Source organism: Carettochelys insculpta, chromosome 1 (assembly GCF_033958435.1).
Source record: "Carettochelys insculpta isolate YL-2023 chromosome 1, ASM3395843v1, whole genome shotgun sequence".
In the NCBI taxonomy this organism is placed as follows: Eukaryota; Metazoa; Chordata; order Testudines; family Carettochelyidae; genus Carettochelys; species Carettochelys insculpta.
The window spans coordinates 350,368,519-350,386,064 of record NC_134137.1 but is presented as its reverse complement, the minus strand read 5'-3'; the positions used below and the strand labels follow the sequence as shown (position 1 = coordinate 350,386,064).

Here is a 17,546-nt window from a genome sequence, read left to right as displayed (position 1 = left end):
AATCATTTTACTTTTCTTAGTAAAGCTGAAGCAAAATATTTTTAAAATAACCAATGCGCAATTTTATCAACCTTTTTCCTTAAGTCTTTGACTAAGGCTGCTTCTACACTCGCTCCCTCCTATCGGAGGAGGCCTGGTAATGAGGCAGTTTGAAGCAGGCTAATGAGGCACTGACATGCATATTCAGTGCCTCATTATCATAATGGCGGCTGCATGAATTTCGAAGTGCAGACTTCCAGTTGCAGATTGAGAGTGTAGATGGGGGCAGCTTCAAAATAAGCATCCCACTTTGACATTCCTTTAGTCCTGTTTAGTTCTGTGGGAGTAAGGGAATGCCAGAGTGGGGTGCTTATTTTGAAGCTGCACCCATCTACACTGTCAGTCTGCACTTCGAAATTCATGTGGCCTCCATTATGCCAACGAGGCATTGAATGTTCATGCCAGCACCTCATTAGCCTGCTTCAAACTGCCTCCTTACTGTGCCTCCCTCTGACAGAAGGGGATGAGTGTAGAAGCAGCCTAAAAGATGCATCTACACTCATATCTTCATTATCTTCTAGATTTCTTTTCCATTTGCTGTGTTTGTGGCATAGTGTGTGACAAAGCTATGCACTTTGAAGTTGTAGATACTGCAGATGATGAACATTCACAACTCTCTCTATGTTGAAGCTGAATCCTGAAACACAATGGTGGGGAAGTATCAGAGGGGTAGCCGTGTTAGTCTGGATCTGTAGCAGCAACGAAGGGTCATGTGGCACCTTATAGACTAACAGAAAAGTTTAGAGCATGAGCTTTCGTGAGTTAACTCACGTCTTCAGATGCTGGTCCAGCATCTGAAGAAGTGAGTTAACTCACGAAAGCTCATGCTCTAAACTTTTCTGTTAGTCTATAAGGTGCCACATGACCCTTCGTTGCTGCTAATGGTGGGGAAGAGTCTCTCTTGCTGAGTAATACAGGTTGAACCTCTCTCATCTGACACTTTCTTGTCCTGCATGATTTTACTTAGCTGAATGTTCACTTAGCATGGGTGTGGCCAATTTCCTGGTGTCCTATAATGTTTGTTTACAGCCACCAGTCCTGGCTCTCAGTGTTCTGTGTTGTTCTAAGAGTCCCATAGGCAGTGAAAGCATTGGTAATGCTGCTAGCAGTATTAACTTTTCATGGTTTGGCAAATTCTCTCCTTTAGCACCTCTCAGGTCCTGAGGGTGCCTGACTAGAGAGGTTCAGCCTGTAGCTAGAGCACGGTTTTAACAAAAAACAAAAAAAAAAGCTCCAGCTGTTTGTACTACTGTTCAAATGATTTATTCTAAATTCAGTCTTATAGGGAAAATAAACCGTAAAGACCATCTACTTAACACCTGATCTCTAGCACCATGCCCAACATGAAAAACCCATTGTAAATGTCAAAATTCATGAATACCTAATAAAATACATAATTAGGATGTATGTTTGTATTGAGCAATGAAAATACTTTCAGACGTGAGCAGTAACAGTAGAAGATTTGTTGGAATATTTATCAAACATGCCAACAATGTTTTCAACACAGCCACTTTGAAATTCCTGAGTAACTCAGATTATTGTCATAAATCTATTTTTTGAGTGTCTAACTTATTTGATACCGTAGCAAGTCATAGTGGGCATTCCATAAGAATGGGAATAAATTCACTTATAATTTTTTTACCTTTAACCATTTGATTATTGTAGAGGATGTGGGCATGTCAGAACAGTCACTGTCTTCTGAAGAACATTTTTCATACTGTGTCATTCTGACAACCAAGCTTTGCATTAGTTTTTGTTGCAGTCTACTTTTGATTGACATTTTTGGAGTGGTACAGAAATTTCTTGAAAATTTACTCCCAGATACAGTCTTGTTCATGATTTCCAACCACCCCAACTCCAGTTTCCAGGAATTTTAAATCAAATACTAGTCTATATGTTGAAGAATGTGTTGTCCCTTCTTCCCATAATGTCCTGCTTCGACACCAGTGTTGCTCCTTTTCTATTTGCATGCTCTTCTCTTTCTCCCTTGTTTAATTCTTCTACTTCTTTCCCACTTCTAGCCCCAGAAAAACCTTACTTAACAACAATCCAAGACTTTTACTTATATAACCCACATTCCTTTTGCACTACATTGTTTTATTTATTTGGAGACCAAGATGGAGGCAAGCAAGCAGTTGAGAAATTTATTTAGGGTTACTACATTTGGACGTTCAAAAAAAAAAAAAGCTCTGAGAAGGAGTGGATCCGTATATACCAACTCATATTGTATTAATGTTTTAGAGTATATCTAGTACATTAATACAATGAGAGTGGGTAGACACTGATTCAGGTACACTCACCCTTAGGAGTGTCCTCTTTTTTTCTACAAGGTCAAATATGGTAACCCTAATTTTAATGGATGTCTGTTTGCTTGTCTCTCTGTGTACATGTGCAAGGAGATAGAGCAAGGCTAGTTAGTAGAAGTGCCCAGAGCCATGCAGAAGCATGGGCTGGGCATGACTCTCCAGCTCATGGCAAAACAGTGATCTATCCAGTGTTTGATGTTGCCCACTATGGAAGTATTCATAATTCGAGATCTGTGGCAGTCATAGCTCAGGTAGGCATCTGACACTTGCTGTCACTGCTGTGTGTTTTTGTTTTGTTTAAATATGTGCCCTTAGCTATCACGTGTCAAAGTTATCCACTAGATAAACTGACTTTACTTTGTTAACTTAAGAATATTTTCATTCCATAGGATGCTTTTGTGGTTCAGTTTTGTTTTCTTTTTGGTAGACGCTTTTTGGAATACTACTAAACAATGAGCTTTTCTTTTTTTCTTTGAACCTATTTATTTATTAGCCTTGTAAATCTTGATAAATGTCTCTGGCAGATTGATGAAGATTTATGTAATACATAAGATTAAATTTAGTTAGTGCTATTTTTAGTGAAAGTTGCTGACAGGATGCGGGCAATAACAAATCACAGTAGCAGGAACCTCATTGGCCCGGGTGAAGTCATGGCGGCCATGTCAAATCATGGAATCTCTGATTCTCATGACCAGCTTTCCTTCTGAGTAATAAAATAACACATTTGTCAACCTAATAATCAAACTCATGAAATTGTAAAGATTTGCATAAAATTGTTGTAATGCAACTGTAATCTACTTGCTATGGTTGTATTCTGAGCAGCACTGATAACACCCCTGTATAATCTTCCTGATGTGTTCCCATGGTTTGTTTTTTTTTTTCAGTTGCACATAATTAGGCTTGGCAGAAATTGATAGCTGTTGAAATTATAAAAAAGGAATGGTCTGTCCATGCCTATGTTTAAGGATTTAAATTTTCAGTTCTAGGAAATGATGAGAGAGAGACAATTATTTAATGACAGATGAGATTCAAAATGTTAAAATAATATAGCTGTTAAACATGTGTCAAAATATGCAAAGTAAATATCCTTAAGTCGAACTGTTAGTTTTCAAGCAGTACTTTTCTTATTTTTTTGGTTTGCAAATTTCTATTACTATCAATGGAAATAATTTTCCATTGGTTTGTATGGTGAGATTGATGATTACTGACACCTTGCAGATTAAAAATCAAATCTTTACACACCTGCTTACAACTTGGGGAAAATATAATCATTTTATGTTAAGATTTGCATTTTAGAAGTCTTACACTGGTTGTTACTAGAAAAATTTCCAAACAGTTCAGCTGCTTTCAAAAATAAGGTTAGGGAGAAAATGTTTTTTTCCATGTTAAATTTTTACAGCTGTTTCATTGAGAAACATGGATGCTTCTCTGGGGGAGAAGGCAGATGATCCTCTCTGATGTACCCAGTTGAGAATCTAGGTGCAGGTCCACAATGCAAAGTGGATACCCTTGCCTCAGCATAAATGCTCCGAAGTCCTGTTTTTCTCTTGGCAGCAATGCAGTCTTCCTTTCAGGGACTGATACTATTCCTGTGTTTAAGGAATGAAATGAGAGTCTTTGGAAGAGAAACTATACAAATCCATAGGAATACCTGGGTGGCACATGACCAGAAGATGAAAGTACCAGGAGACAGTATCAAACAAAGATGGTTTTCAGGTATTATTGGAGAGAGTGATAATTATTCTCTGTCTGCAAACAGACACCCCTGAGCCCTTGTTAGACATTTCAGAGATGCAGACCAAAGGGAGGCTGGTTATACCTACTATATCTACTCTTTTCAACCCAGCCAAGATTCTGTGTCTCCACCTGTGTCTGTGTGTATACAGGGTACATACTGTGCCAGCTGATGGATTTCAGTTTATATTGCTATACTGTAATGGTTCTCAGTATATCTCTGACTGAGCGTCACCTTGTTATCCCTTGCTTTGGAATTAGGGAATCTGTCTGTGGGTGGTTTGGGGTTAGCTCCCTATAAACACCAGTCTCTCAAGCACTCTCCTGTTCACTCTGCAAGCCCTGTCTTTGCCTTGTTGGTAAATCAGAAAGGCATGGCAGTCCTGAGTCCCACTGAAGTCTTCTCATTTGATTTTTTTTTTTTTTTTTTTTTTTTTTTTTTGGCCCTGAGAAATTGCTACTCACAGAAATCCCAAATTCTTTTTTTCACAAACAAGCAATATATCCCAATTTGCCAGTTTTACCATAAGTCAATACTCTTTTATATAACACAGCACTTATGAGCTCTTACAATAAACCAAATGAAGGACTATTTAAGAAAGTATAGATGTTCCACTAGAAACACGAATGATTTTAAACCAGTGGTCACCATGGCTATATCTATATGGCATAAATATTTTGAAATAATATGTCCACACACAAAATGCTTTTTGAAATTGCACGCAGATATTTTGAAATAGCATTTCCTGTTCCGAAGCACTATTTTGAAAGAGTGCCAGTGGAGCCCATAAAGGCTTATTTTGAAATAATGCTATTTTGTTTCTTAATGACCCCTATTTCTTGTTGTTCTCAATACAGGTGTTATTCCTCATGGAATGACGTTTACTGGAATCTAAATAACATGTCTGCCATTTCGATTTCAACATAACTTTGCCTTGTAGGTGGAGTCAATAAGTCCCCATAAAATGACAGAGGGCCTACACTTCAGTTCTGTAGTAACACAGGATTTCTGCTCCTCTTCCCCTGCCCCCCCCAAAAAAAAAAAATTTAGATCTTGTTTCCTGAGAAGCGATCCAGCTCTGCAGTGGATTAATTTTTCATGGAACACCCACACTGAACAAATATGTCTCCTCAGTGAAAAGATCCAGAGTGTTTTTCTCCATCTTGTGATATATTGATACCATAGGTGATCGTCTGTCTGTCCAAACTATTCCTTGTTGTCTCAAGTGGTTTTGGTGTTTATACCAGCTGGTGTGAGGTTGGTCAGTTTCCTCCCACGGCAGCACTTTGCAGAGCCTCCGTGAGTGGAAATGCCAATGCCACAGGAGCCCCTTTCATGTTGGGAGGCAGCTAAAATGCTGCTTTCCAGCCTGAATGGGCTGGCAGGGAGCCTCCCACCTCTACACTGTGGCAAAGGGGACAGAGGGAGGGTGGGAGCCTTTTGGAGCTTGGACGTGGTTTAAATGCTGCATCCCAGTGCCAATGGGCTGGCGGGGAGGGGAGTTGCCCTCTGGAGTTGCCTCCTTGCCCTCACCCACCTTTTTGCACACTGGCAGGCCCAGATTTCCTGCTAACCTGGTAAGTTTCCATTTACTTAGCATTTATCAATTCCGTTATTAAAAATTATACTTTTAAAAATTTTGTTCCAAATATGAAATTCGTAATGTGAAAAGGACAAACTCAGACACCAGTATGGGATGTTGCATGTGGAAAAGATTTAGTGCTATGGATAGTTAGAAATAATTGAGTTGAGCAGATGCGTCTGTGCTCATTGTTGAAGATGGTGTATGCTGTGATGGATTTGATCATGTTTAGCTTTTTGTATGCACTACGCTGCAAAACCCTCTAGTAAGATCGTAACCATAACAAGTGTAAGAAGGTGACATTTACGAGCAATCGATTCAGCTGCAAAAAGTGGGTGTGCTGTGGAATTGTTTCTCTCATTGAAGTGTGCCATTTTACTGAAAAGGTTGGGAGCCACTGAAGGAGTTTGATACACAGGCAGTTGATTTTAGTGGGTCTAGTGAAGACCTACCAAATTGACTACAGATCACTCTCCATTTGACCCTGGTACTCTAACCCATATGAGAAGAATAGGGTAAATCAATGGGAGAGTGTCTTCTGTTTGTTGACCTTGTGCAGTGTGGACGCTGCACATATAGTACCTATGATATGTCAACTCCAGGCTACATTATTCATGTAGCTGAAGTTGTGTACCTTAGGCTGACTTAATATGGTTGTGTAGATGTAGTCACACAGCCAAAACATTTCAACAACAGTTACTGGTAACTAATCTGTTAATTAGGCCTACCACACCACTGTTTTAGGTGCACTTCACACATTCCTTGCCATAAAGTGTTCACAGCCTAAATAAAGACACAACCTAGAAATGGAGGTAAAGATAGAGTGGAAGGAAGATCGAACAAGATGCTTAGTTTAATTAAAATCATAGTACACATCTTGATTCCAGTTTAAATTCTCTCAATGCATAGGTCCAACCCCATCCTGTTCTTCCTTAATATCAACTTCATCCTCCACAGAATATAAGAATCTTGACTTGGTATTAATTAATTTTATTTTTATTGGTTTTTCCCCTTAATGAGTATAAACTGTTCCCAGATCTGCATTTTAACCTATCCATATCAAGCCTACATGGCAGACTCATCTTCTGTGCCTCCCAGACTTTGTGCATCCTTCATTCTTTTAACTGGAGTCCAGCTGAAATTTGATATGGGATATAGCATCTTTCCCAGTAGAAAGAAAATCCAGTTTAGGGCTTGATCTTTCCCATACAGTCAATAAGGGTCCCTTCAGCTCCAATAGGACTGGAATTTGGCTCTTATCCTTTTATTGCTGAAGACTGCAATCCAAAGCATTCTTTTTCTTTAGTTTAGAAATGTATTGGAGCAGGGTAATAATCTGACAGAAGACAGAAGGTGGGATGGTTTAGGGACTGGCACTGAATTAGTTTTACTCTTGATTATTTGTTCATATGTGGTGAACAAAACTAATGGCTGTTTGTGAATGAGTTGATTGTCCTAATCAAATTTGTATTGAATAACTGTTACTATTAACTATGTTACAGAAGTGCAGAGAAACCCAGATTCTTAAACCTCAATTTCCAAGTTTTCCTGCTTTCGCCTCCTGAGATGGAGATGGAGATTAAGATCTAATGTGTTTTATTATCTGTTGGTGGAAAAGGGAGTTCTTTTTTGGACTGAGGCAGCAGTGTGAAGTCTGTTACTAAAAGTGGAAATATTCTGTGTGGGCATTTAGCAACTGCTCCTAAATTTACTTTTGATATGGCATTTCCTTTTTTTAAGGCTTATGTTGCACAGGTATGTCACTTGGGCAACACTAAATGGTTTTAAACAAAAATTTATACAGTGCCTTTTTTGTATATTTGGAGCAGATATAAGGAAAAAGGCTCATTAGTGGGGGGTTTTTCCCCCTCTCCCATCCTATTTTCTCTTTGGTTTCTCTATTAATTCTCATCTCCTTAAGTTAACTAAGATGGTCAGAACAATTCTTCAGTCTGATTTTAATTAAATGTTGCTTTACTGAATTTCAAGCAGTATGTATAACCCACTGCTAGGGCCATTCTATTCCCATGCTCATCGTCCATGTTGCCGCCTCTGAGCACAGGTGTACTAGGGATTGAGTGCCAGCATTTGATATATCCTAGATATTAATTTTAACAGCAATATATGATTTACATAAAATGAATCTGTTTTAAAATAATGTAAAAAAATTATGAAAATGACTAAGCATTTCTTCTTTTCACAGTATGTGTTTTGTACACACAAGGCATTGGAAACAAAGAATGGAGAGAGGTAACGGGTTTTTTTTGGTATATTTTTGTTTTATTATTTAAGTCTAGTTGTTTGTCATGCCAAAAAGGGGAAAAATTATGGTTAGTTGCCTGATTGCTATGCTAAAAAAATTGAACTCTTAAATTTACAAGGAAAAAAATGCAAAAAGCCTCAGTGTCACTTTATTTTGAAATCCTGTATTGGATTTACAACAAGAAGTCCTGTGGCACCTTATAGACTAACAGATATTTTTGGAGAATAAGCTTTAGTGGGCAAAGACCTGCTTCATCAGATGGATATAGCAGTTTTAATTAATTTAAGAAGAAAGCTGAAGTTAGTTATCTCTGTTCATTTTCTAGGGAACAAATGTCCACCTGACTTATGTGCAGCACTATATACCATTGTTGGTACATTTAGCAAAGAGGTGAGGTGTTTAGTGGATGTAGAAATTGTATTCCTGACTTGCCTTCCTAGTCAAAGCAGAGACATTGATGTAACTCTGTGGGAAAACAACCGTGTTGCTTGTGTTGTATGTGCTCTCTAATTAGAGGACTTCATTTTGCAGAGTTGACAATTCTGTACCTTTTGTGACTAAAATCATTAACAGTAATAAGGAGGAAACATCTGATTGAGAAACAAATATGATTTTAAAATGATTCTGTATCTCAAAATAAGACTTTGAAAGCTGCCAACTATGACAGAATATTACTCTTGTATCTGTGTGCCAGTGACCAGATGGGGAATTCTCTAAGACTAAGCTATTTTGAGAGAGCATGGCAAAAACATGCCTGCCTTTGCCCTATAAGTGAAAAACTACTAATTGTTCAGTCACTTGTTCTTTTCCAATTTATTGGAAGAGCTTCTCTGTTGTGAAATGCTGGTGAAGCATTTTATTGAAGTTTCTTTTGAAAAAGGGTTGCTTGTTTTATTTAGGGCCATCCCTTTCTGCTAGCTTGTTGAATAAATTCAAAATATTTTGATCAGCTCCCATTAATAGCGATCATCATTTGTGTTGTCAGGCTTTGAATCAAGAGGTTCTCCTTGTCTCAGCTGGCTTAGGCCTGTACCCAGCATAAAGAAACTGTCACCTTGGAGAGTCCGTGGGAGGCTGAGCCATTGGCTTTTCAGAGCAGTGCTACCCTCTGCTTTGACATCTATAAGATACTTTTGGGACTTTTGCTGCATCTTTACTGGTTTACAGTTCAGAGTAATATGGCAGTCAGCAACACCTCCCTCCTTTCCATTCTATATCGTGTAACTTCAACTATTCGTAGACATCAAGTTCCACTATGATCGCCAATTACAAAGCATTGCTTGCCAAATAAGATCACAATAATTACTCCTTGAGCTCAGATTTTCATTTTTATTTCTGAAGAGAAAAGAGAACAGTTGGTTAAGGTCCATTTAATTCAGAAGGACACCTTATAGACAAGCAGGCTGCCCTGGACTTGGCAGACACGTCAGCAAGGTCTGTAGCCACCCTTGTAGCAATGCTAAGGGCTGCACCTTTCTGAGGAAAACCAGAGAGGTGCAATCAAAGGTAGAAGCTCTTCTGGTTTGGAGGACTGAAACTCCTTGCAGCCTGAACAGATGAGTCCTTCCATTCTCTGAAAGACTCTAGTGACATTCAGGTATCTCAGCATTTGTACAATTAAAACCAAGAAAAGACAAGACACACATAGTTTCCAGAGGTTCCAGTATATACAAGTGCACAGAAAATATGAACAATGTGGCTAGAAACATCATTCCACAAGGAAATGACAAACTCCATCTCAATGTAGTACATTAAGCAGTATTGCAAGCTTTTTTTCCATTTATTCACCTTGGTGCAATAAAAATAGAGACCCACTCACTACAGAATTCATAGAATCATAGGGCTGGAAGGGCCCTCAGGAGGTCATGTAGTCCAGCCCCCTGCTTCAAGCAAGATTAACTCCAGCCAAGTCATCCCAGCCAGGACCTTGTTAAGCCATGACTTAAAAACCTCAAGGGATGGAGAATCCGCCACCTCTCTAGGCAACACATTCCAGTGCTTCACCACCCTCCTGGTGAAGCAGGGTTTTGTTTTGTTTTTTTGTAGATTGACCTCCTGTGGTTCAGCAAATTCTCTGGTTCAGCATTGGTCAGGTCCCATGGGTGCCAGACTAGATAGGTTCAACCTATAGAAATGTTCCATTCTGTCACACCTACCTTGTTTCAGGATTTTTAACCAATTCTTTAAAAATAATGTATTTAAAGAAAAATAAACATACAAAACAAAAGCACATGTTCTGGGAGCTGTATTTTATATCTGTAATGCTATAAGTTGCAAGACAAATCAAAAGCTTCTCTTCCAAATACAATTGGCTATAAACCTAGTACTTTTTCAGCTCAAAAACTTTCTGGCTGTGTCTACACTATCACAAATCTTCGAAATGGCCATGCAGATGACCCCGGGAACTTCTAAATGCCTTTCTTCCTATCTGCTGAAAGCATAGTAAAATTAGAGGTGTCCTTTCGAAAAGGACCTCCATCTGGATGAGCCGCGTGGGAGCGAAATGTGGCAATGTTGAAGAGCTGTGGCTGGTGGCATGCTAATGAGTCATTGAATATGCATTTCAGTGCCTCATTAGTAATCTTCGAAATGGCCATTTGCATGGCCATTTTCAAAGATTTATGCTAGTGTAGACATAGCCTCTGTGGGGAGTGAGTCAAAACCTCATTATGCAGAAATGTGAAAGCAATGAGTATCTTGTTTTAATGGCTGCATCAAGAAAACAAGGGCAGAAATGAGTGGATAATGAGGGAGGCCACATGTTTCTTATACCAGCGCCTCCATTCACTTTCAGAAATGAAGTTACCAGTGAAATGAACATTTTTTTTGTATAGTATTCTGTATTCAAGAGAGATGGCTGTTTCTAAAAGAGCCAGTATTACACACATGACAGCAAACTGTCTTGATGTAAAGGAAAGATAAAAATAATGAAACCCATATGGTGGCAAAAGGATTTCTTTACAAATATAAAACTTAAAAGGAATCCGATAAGAACAGATGGCTAAGAAGAGTAAGTGCAGAGGGATGAGTGCCGCCTCGCAAGGGATATAAAAGTTAATGAAATAGGTAAGTGCAATAAAAGGCTTATTACTTAAAAGTGCAAATAGTGAGTGGCACAGCAAAGGCTAAATTGCACTGATGCCTTTTTTTTGGCTTCAGGGTTTGCTAAAAGGTTAATTGGGACCAGGTGATTAACACTATGTTAATCATAAGGAACAAGACTTTCTGGTCAGAATGATGAATTAGGTTAAAGAATATTTAAATAAATGAGATGTCATCAAGACACTGGGGCCAATGTACTTTCTTTCAGAATATTTAAAGAACTAATCAAATGGATTTCTGATCTATGGTATTTTATATCGCATCACATAGACAAACCACCTTCAATTCCTTCTCAGCTACTCACCTTAGATGGAACCTCAGTAGCTGTGTGCACTGAGTTTTACCTCAAGTGTGTCCCAATTTAGTACTTTTAGTGGTTAATTATAGTGGTTTTTAGTAGTAATTGTAGCTGTAGTAGTTTTGAATACAGATGCTAACAGGGGAATCCCTTTCACACAAGAGAGGGCGATCTCATGATACCAAAGCTGGCTCCCTTCTCCTGCAAGACTCTGGATAAGAGCTTGCTGGGGCTGCCGTCTCCTACCATGCCCCAAGGGTCACAAGACCTGGCTTTAAGACCCAAACAGGTGGGCAAGCCTAAGCCCAATGTGGCTCGAAATGTAAAGCTGTGGGTTCACTGTCACAAACACTGCACTCTGCCACTGGCAAAAATAGTGGGTCAAACATAGCCCCATGCTTGATGCTATCAGCGCATATGCTTATCCTGCTGCATAACAAGCGAAGTGGCCACAGCCTCCTGCTGCCGGTATCTCATTCGTACCCTTTACCTCCTGGGACCAGTGAAAGGCAACCACAGTACCTTCCACTTTGTTCTTGGTACTGATGCCTCTCCATTACTGGCCAGGCAGTATCTGTCAAACATGACAGTCCCATATCCTCCCTCTACAGCGAGGAGGAAGCAATGTCTTTATCAAATGTTGTCTTGCCTAGTATCAGAGAGGTAACCATGTTCATCTGTATCTTTGAGAACAACAGGAAGTCCTGTGGCACCTTATACACAACAGATTTTGGAGCAGAAGCTTTCGTGAGCAAAGACCCACTTCGTCAGATGCCTAGGTATCTCTCCTCTCGCAGAGGGATGTGTCGCCCATGATCAGTAATGCCCCAGTGGCTCCCTGGCCAGTGGTAACCACCTGTTATGTCCATCTGGCCCTGCTAGAATCCCTGTGCACCTCTCAGAACACACCAGCAGCAACAGCAGTGTCAATATGCCGCTCAACCCTTTTGAGGCACGCACAACCCTTTCGACATGTCTAAAGATCGAACTGAGTCAGATCAGTTCCTCGGTGATGATTGCAATGATTCATCACACACTTGATTGCAGCTCTCCTCCTCTGAGGACATGCTGATGCCACCACCTCCCTCTGCAAGTGGTGATTTCAAACTATTCCAATATCCCTTTTAGAAGGGTGGCTGACACGCTAGTGATTCCACTAACGTCGTAGCCTGATACCCAACATAAACACACCAACGTACTCCATGCCACTCCATCAGTAAAATTGGCATTGCCCTCAGGAATCCAGCTACATGTGTGGCAAACACTAGCCACCATTTTGCCAGTGGGCAACAAGGCAGAGAGGAAATGTCAGTTTGCAGAGTGTAGAGTTCCTTTTTACGCACACCCCTACTATTCCCTCATTGTTGCAGCTGCCAACCAGAGGGCTAAACAGATTTTAACTAAATCATCTCCTCCTGAGGAGTGGAAGAGACTTGATAGCATGATAGAAAGGCCTTCTCCTCTGCTTTCCACCACATACTTGAACAAATGCCTGTCTTCATTGAGTACATTCCAGGTCGTAAAAGAGAGCAATTTACAGCCAACACAAATGAGGGCTCATTCATAGCTAGGACAGCCCTACAAGCCTCTCTCAAGTCTGCTGACACTGCCATATGTTCCCTAGCAGTGGCCATGGTTATGAGGAGACCCTCATGGCTCTACGTTTCTGGCCATAGGTAGTTCAGACAAGGGTGGAAGACTTCCCCTTTGAAAGTTAAAAACTCTTGCAGAGTCTATTTCCTTGGACTTCCTGAAAGACTCCAGAGCCACCCTTCACACACTGGGCATTCAGGTGCCTGTGTAAAACCGTTAACAAAATAAGCGTCATACTTAAACAGTAAAGCAGTTATTGCATTCCAGCATGTCACTGCTCAATTTCAGTGTTCTTTTTTTCTATGCGTCCCGCTTATAATATATGTACAGTGATATTAGATAAGGCAGCTGCAACCTCTAAGCAATCTAGGAGGGTAAATGTAGACACTAACAGGGACTTTCCCTCACTCAAGAGAGGGCAATCCCACAACTCCAAGCCTGTTCCATTCCCTGTGAGGGCTCCAGACAAGAGCTTGCCATGGCTGCTATCACCTAATGCCCCGCAGAAGTCACTTGTTAATGCCCGGACAGCCTAAGACCAACATAGCTCAAAAACCTTAAAACTCTCACATCTCTGGTGCAAACACTGTGCTCTGCTACCAGCAAAACTAGGGGGTCTAACAAAGCCCCATGCTTGATCCAGTCAGCATGTGTGCCTGTCCTACTAGATGGCAAGGTAAAGGGTTTGCAGCTGCAGTACCACAACTGACTGGTGACTCTTGACCTTCAGGACACGTATTTCTATGTAACCATCCAGCTCACATAGAGGAAATACTTAAGTATTATGGTAGGTGGGCAACACTTCCAATACATGGTACTTCCCTTCTGCCTCACCACTGCATCCATGGTATTCTCCAGGGTACCAGCAGTAGTGGCAGTTCATCAGCACAAGCACAAAATATGCATCTTCTCTTCTTGGAATGGGTGCCTGATAAGAGGGGACTACCTGCAAAACACACACACAGCAGTTTATAAACAAGTAAGGCAAAGGTAGCAAAAAAAAAGTAGAAGTTTCCTAGATTCACTCACAAGCCACCCTTTGAGCCACTAGCCATTATGCCACCAAAATACCTGTCTATGAAGGTGGCTTCCATAGTGGCAATAACATCAACAAGAAGGGTAGGAGAAATTGTAGCCCTCGTGGCAGACCCACCTTTTACTGGACACAAAGTGACGGTCAGGTTCCTGCTTGTTCACCTGAACTTCTTGCCTCCTCAAAGGAGGCTATGTTACACAACCTTTGAAGCAAGATGTGCAATTGTGTTCTACCTGGAGAGTGAGCTAGAGGAAACAGAAAATCAGACAGATTCTTTGTAGCATGATTGTGGCCTCGTGCACAGCGCCTGTCCAAGTGGATTGCAGATTCCATATGCACGGTGTATCGACTCAGAGGCAAACAGCTGCCACAGACTATCAGGGCTCATGCCACATGGGTGATGGATACCACGATGGCCTCCCTGAATAATGGGCCATTAATTGACATATGTAGGGCCTCAAACCATGCTTTTGCGCACTGTGCTTACAGAAGGGGCCAATACCTGCCACAGCTCTGGCAGATGCAGTTCTTCCTTCCTCCGCATAAAAGACTCCAATACCCACCTCCATCCAATGGATTCTGCTGTGCAGTAACAATGGTTCTTTGAGATGTGTCTCAGTGGCTGCTCAAGTACTCCCCCCATCCTCCCTTCTACTTGGAGTCTACAGTGACTTCAGGAAGAGAAGGAACAGAAGAGGGGTTTGCACCACACGTGCACTTCACGGAGTGGCCAGAGCATGAGGTGCTCAGTGCGTGTGCATGGTGCAACAATGTACTGCTCTGAGATCTTCTGATCAGCAGCACAGAGGCACCACAAGACCTGAGTGGAGCACCCACAGGGACACATCTCAAAGAGCTATCAATACTATGCAGGGTGAGTAACTTCACCTACTTCATACAGCGTAAAGTCAACCTGTGGAATTCCTTTTTAGTGGATGTTGTGCAGTCCAAAACTATAACAGGGTTAAAAAAAGAAATACATTCATGGAAGATATGTCCATCGGTGGCTATTGGTTGGGACGGGCAGGGATGGTGTTCCTGACTTCTGTTTGCTAGAAATTGGGAATGGGTGATGGGATGGATCACTTGATTTTTTTTTTTCCTCTTCTCTTCATTCCTTCTGAAGCACCTGGCATTAGCCACTATCACAAGACCAGATTCTGGGCTAGATGGACCTTGTTTGTTTGAGGCAGTATGGCCATTCTTATGTTCTTACCTACTAGTGCAACACAAAAGAACAACTCCAGGCTATCATTGCAAAGGCCAGCTGCTAACCAGGCCAGCGCTTCTGACTTTCCTGGTTCCCGCTGGTCCTGCTTCTCGTTTGACTTCTGTTGCAGTAGTTATGAGATGGATGTCTTGAATTCAGATCTTGGGATTTTTGAGAATATTGAGAATTCGGTTAGAGACTTTCCTTTTAATGGCACTAACCAGATGAGTTTGATGCATATTTTACCCATCCCACTAAAGTTTCTTCAGAAACAATGAGAAGTCCCATGGCACCTTATAGACCAACAGATTTATTGGAGCATAAGCTTTCATGCATGAAATCTTATGCTCCAAAAAATCTGTTAGTCTATAAGGTGCCATAGGACTTCTCGTCATTTCTGAGGATAAGGACTAACAAGGCTACCTTTCTAATACTTGTCACTAAAGTTTCTTTCTTTCATTTTGCTGTCATTCAGGACAATTTTCAGTTCAAGGTACTGGCTTTTGGCCTATGATCTGCCCTGGGGGCCTTTCCAAATGTAGTCAGTAATAGTGATACACCTCTGCAGATGACGAATTCTGATGCTTTATTACCTAAATTAATGGCTTCTGAAAGTTTGCTCCCTGGACCTAACTTCAGAGGCAACTTGTAAAACCATAGTTCTTCCTTAAACTGGGCTTACAGTTGAACTTTTTAAAAATCCTTCATGACTCTTGGGCTTCTACACGTGTGTTTTGTTGTGCATTCTACAGTAACTCCTGATTCAGCTGTTCTTTTTCAGTGCTGGATTTGACTCTGTAGCACAATCCTCTATAAAGGGAACTACTTAGTTGCCTATCATGGAGGACCCATATGGACACTCATCAAAGAAGAAGTGGTCACTTACTATGTGCAATTATTTTAGTTCTTGAAAATGTTTGTCCCTGTGGGTGTTCTGCTACTCAACCCTCATTTCTTCTTCGAGTGTCCCCGTGGGTGCTCCACATTAGGTGTTGGGCTCACCCGGCGCCGCAGATCAGATCTTCCAAGCAGTTTCTGCCAGACCGCGCATGCGCCGGTGCGCGCCGCTCCCTTGCGCGCTCCTGGCCACGTGCGCGATCCGGTCCCTGCCAGTTCCTCTTAACCGCCGTCGGCTGCAGACGGAATCCGACTAGGCTACGGCCAAGTTAGCGTATTCAATGGTTGTAACTGTTTTTTCTTGAAAGTTTTCAAGTTCTTAGGCTACTGTTAAGTTAGCCAGTTGTTTTTAAAAAAAAAAAAAAAAAAAAAAAAATGGGACGGCATTCAGTCCAGTCCTAGTAACAAGCGGAGCACCGGAGGCCAGGAGCCTAGGGCCATTAGCCCTCCTGCCGCGGCAGGCTATCAGAGAGGGGGAAAAACAGCACAGAGAAGGTGCTGAGTACCCAGTAACAACTGAAGGATTCACCAACAATGTCCTCTTCAGGATTCAAGAAATGTGAGTCCTGCTGAGAGGCAATGCCAGCGTCTGATGGGCACAGTCTCTGCATAAGGTGCCTGGGGGAGTCCCACGTCACGCAGAAATGCTCCTTCTGTGCAAAATTAACAGCCAGAGCAAGGGAGGACAGGGAGATGCGGCTTAAAATGCTGCTCTTCGACAAGGCCCTCCAGCCAGACGTGCCGGAGCGGCCGCAGCAGGAGGGACCCTCCGGGGCCCATAAATGGAAAGCCTGCCTCCCTCACCCCATCAGCGCAAAAATGGAGGAAAGCCTCCCCAGCCCGATCCCTGCCGGCAGCAACAGCGAGCGGGACGGGAGGAGTGCACAGCCCCCAGCTGCAGCAACAGCTGATCGGCGGCGGCACAGAGAGCCACGTGGAGGCGGCTCAGCCTCCGATAATCAAACAGCCACCCCGCACCGCAGGCAGGGTGGTGGCTAAACAACCGCCGGTACCGGCGGCACCGCAAGCAGCGGCACCGACCCCCGGGGAACCGGTGGTGCAGAGCGCACAGGCACGCAGCCTGCAGGCACCGGAGGACACCGCCCGTGCAGCACCGCCCATGAGTGTGCCGAGCACGGCGCGGACGGGGCCGAGATCCCCTACACGTCAGGGGGCGGAGCTACCTCATCAAGGGAGGGGGAAGGCTGCACACAAAACAAGGCACCGCAGCCCCTCTCCAGACAGGGCTGCAGAGTTGCTTTCTCTCAGCCCTCCGCTTATGCTGCAGACTCCAACCAGAAGGCAGGGGTCCCCCCTAGCCTACCCAGAGCCCCCGTCTCCATTTTTACAACCAGCCTCGCCCTGGCTGGGACCACCTTCACCCTTCCTGGGGTTTGAGCCGCTGGAATACTATCACAAACCGTTCTCTCCAGTGTCCCAGATCTCTCGACGATCTTGCTCCCCCAGACGCAGAGGGTATGCACC

General features: G+C 42.3%; 1 protein-coding gene across 3 annotated transcripts in view; it reads left to right on the top strand.

Annotated features, from left to right (window-relative positions):
• Positions 1-17,546, top strand: part of CPNE8 (copine 8) — a 201,278-nt gene that overhangs the window by 39,013 nt on the left and 144,719 nt on the right. For all 3 annotated transcript variants that reach the window (XM_075016154.1, XM_075016147.1, XM_075016163.1), the window contains exon 3: positions 7,866-7,912. In XM_075016154.1, the coding sequence (XP_074872255.1) occupies positions 7,866-7,912 (47 nt within the window). The remainder of the gene's footprint in view (positions 1-7,865; positions 7,913-17,546) is intronic.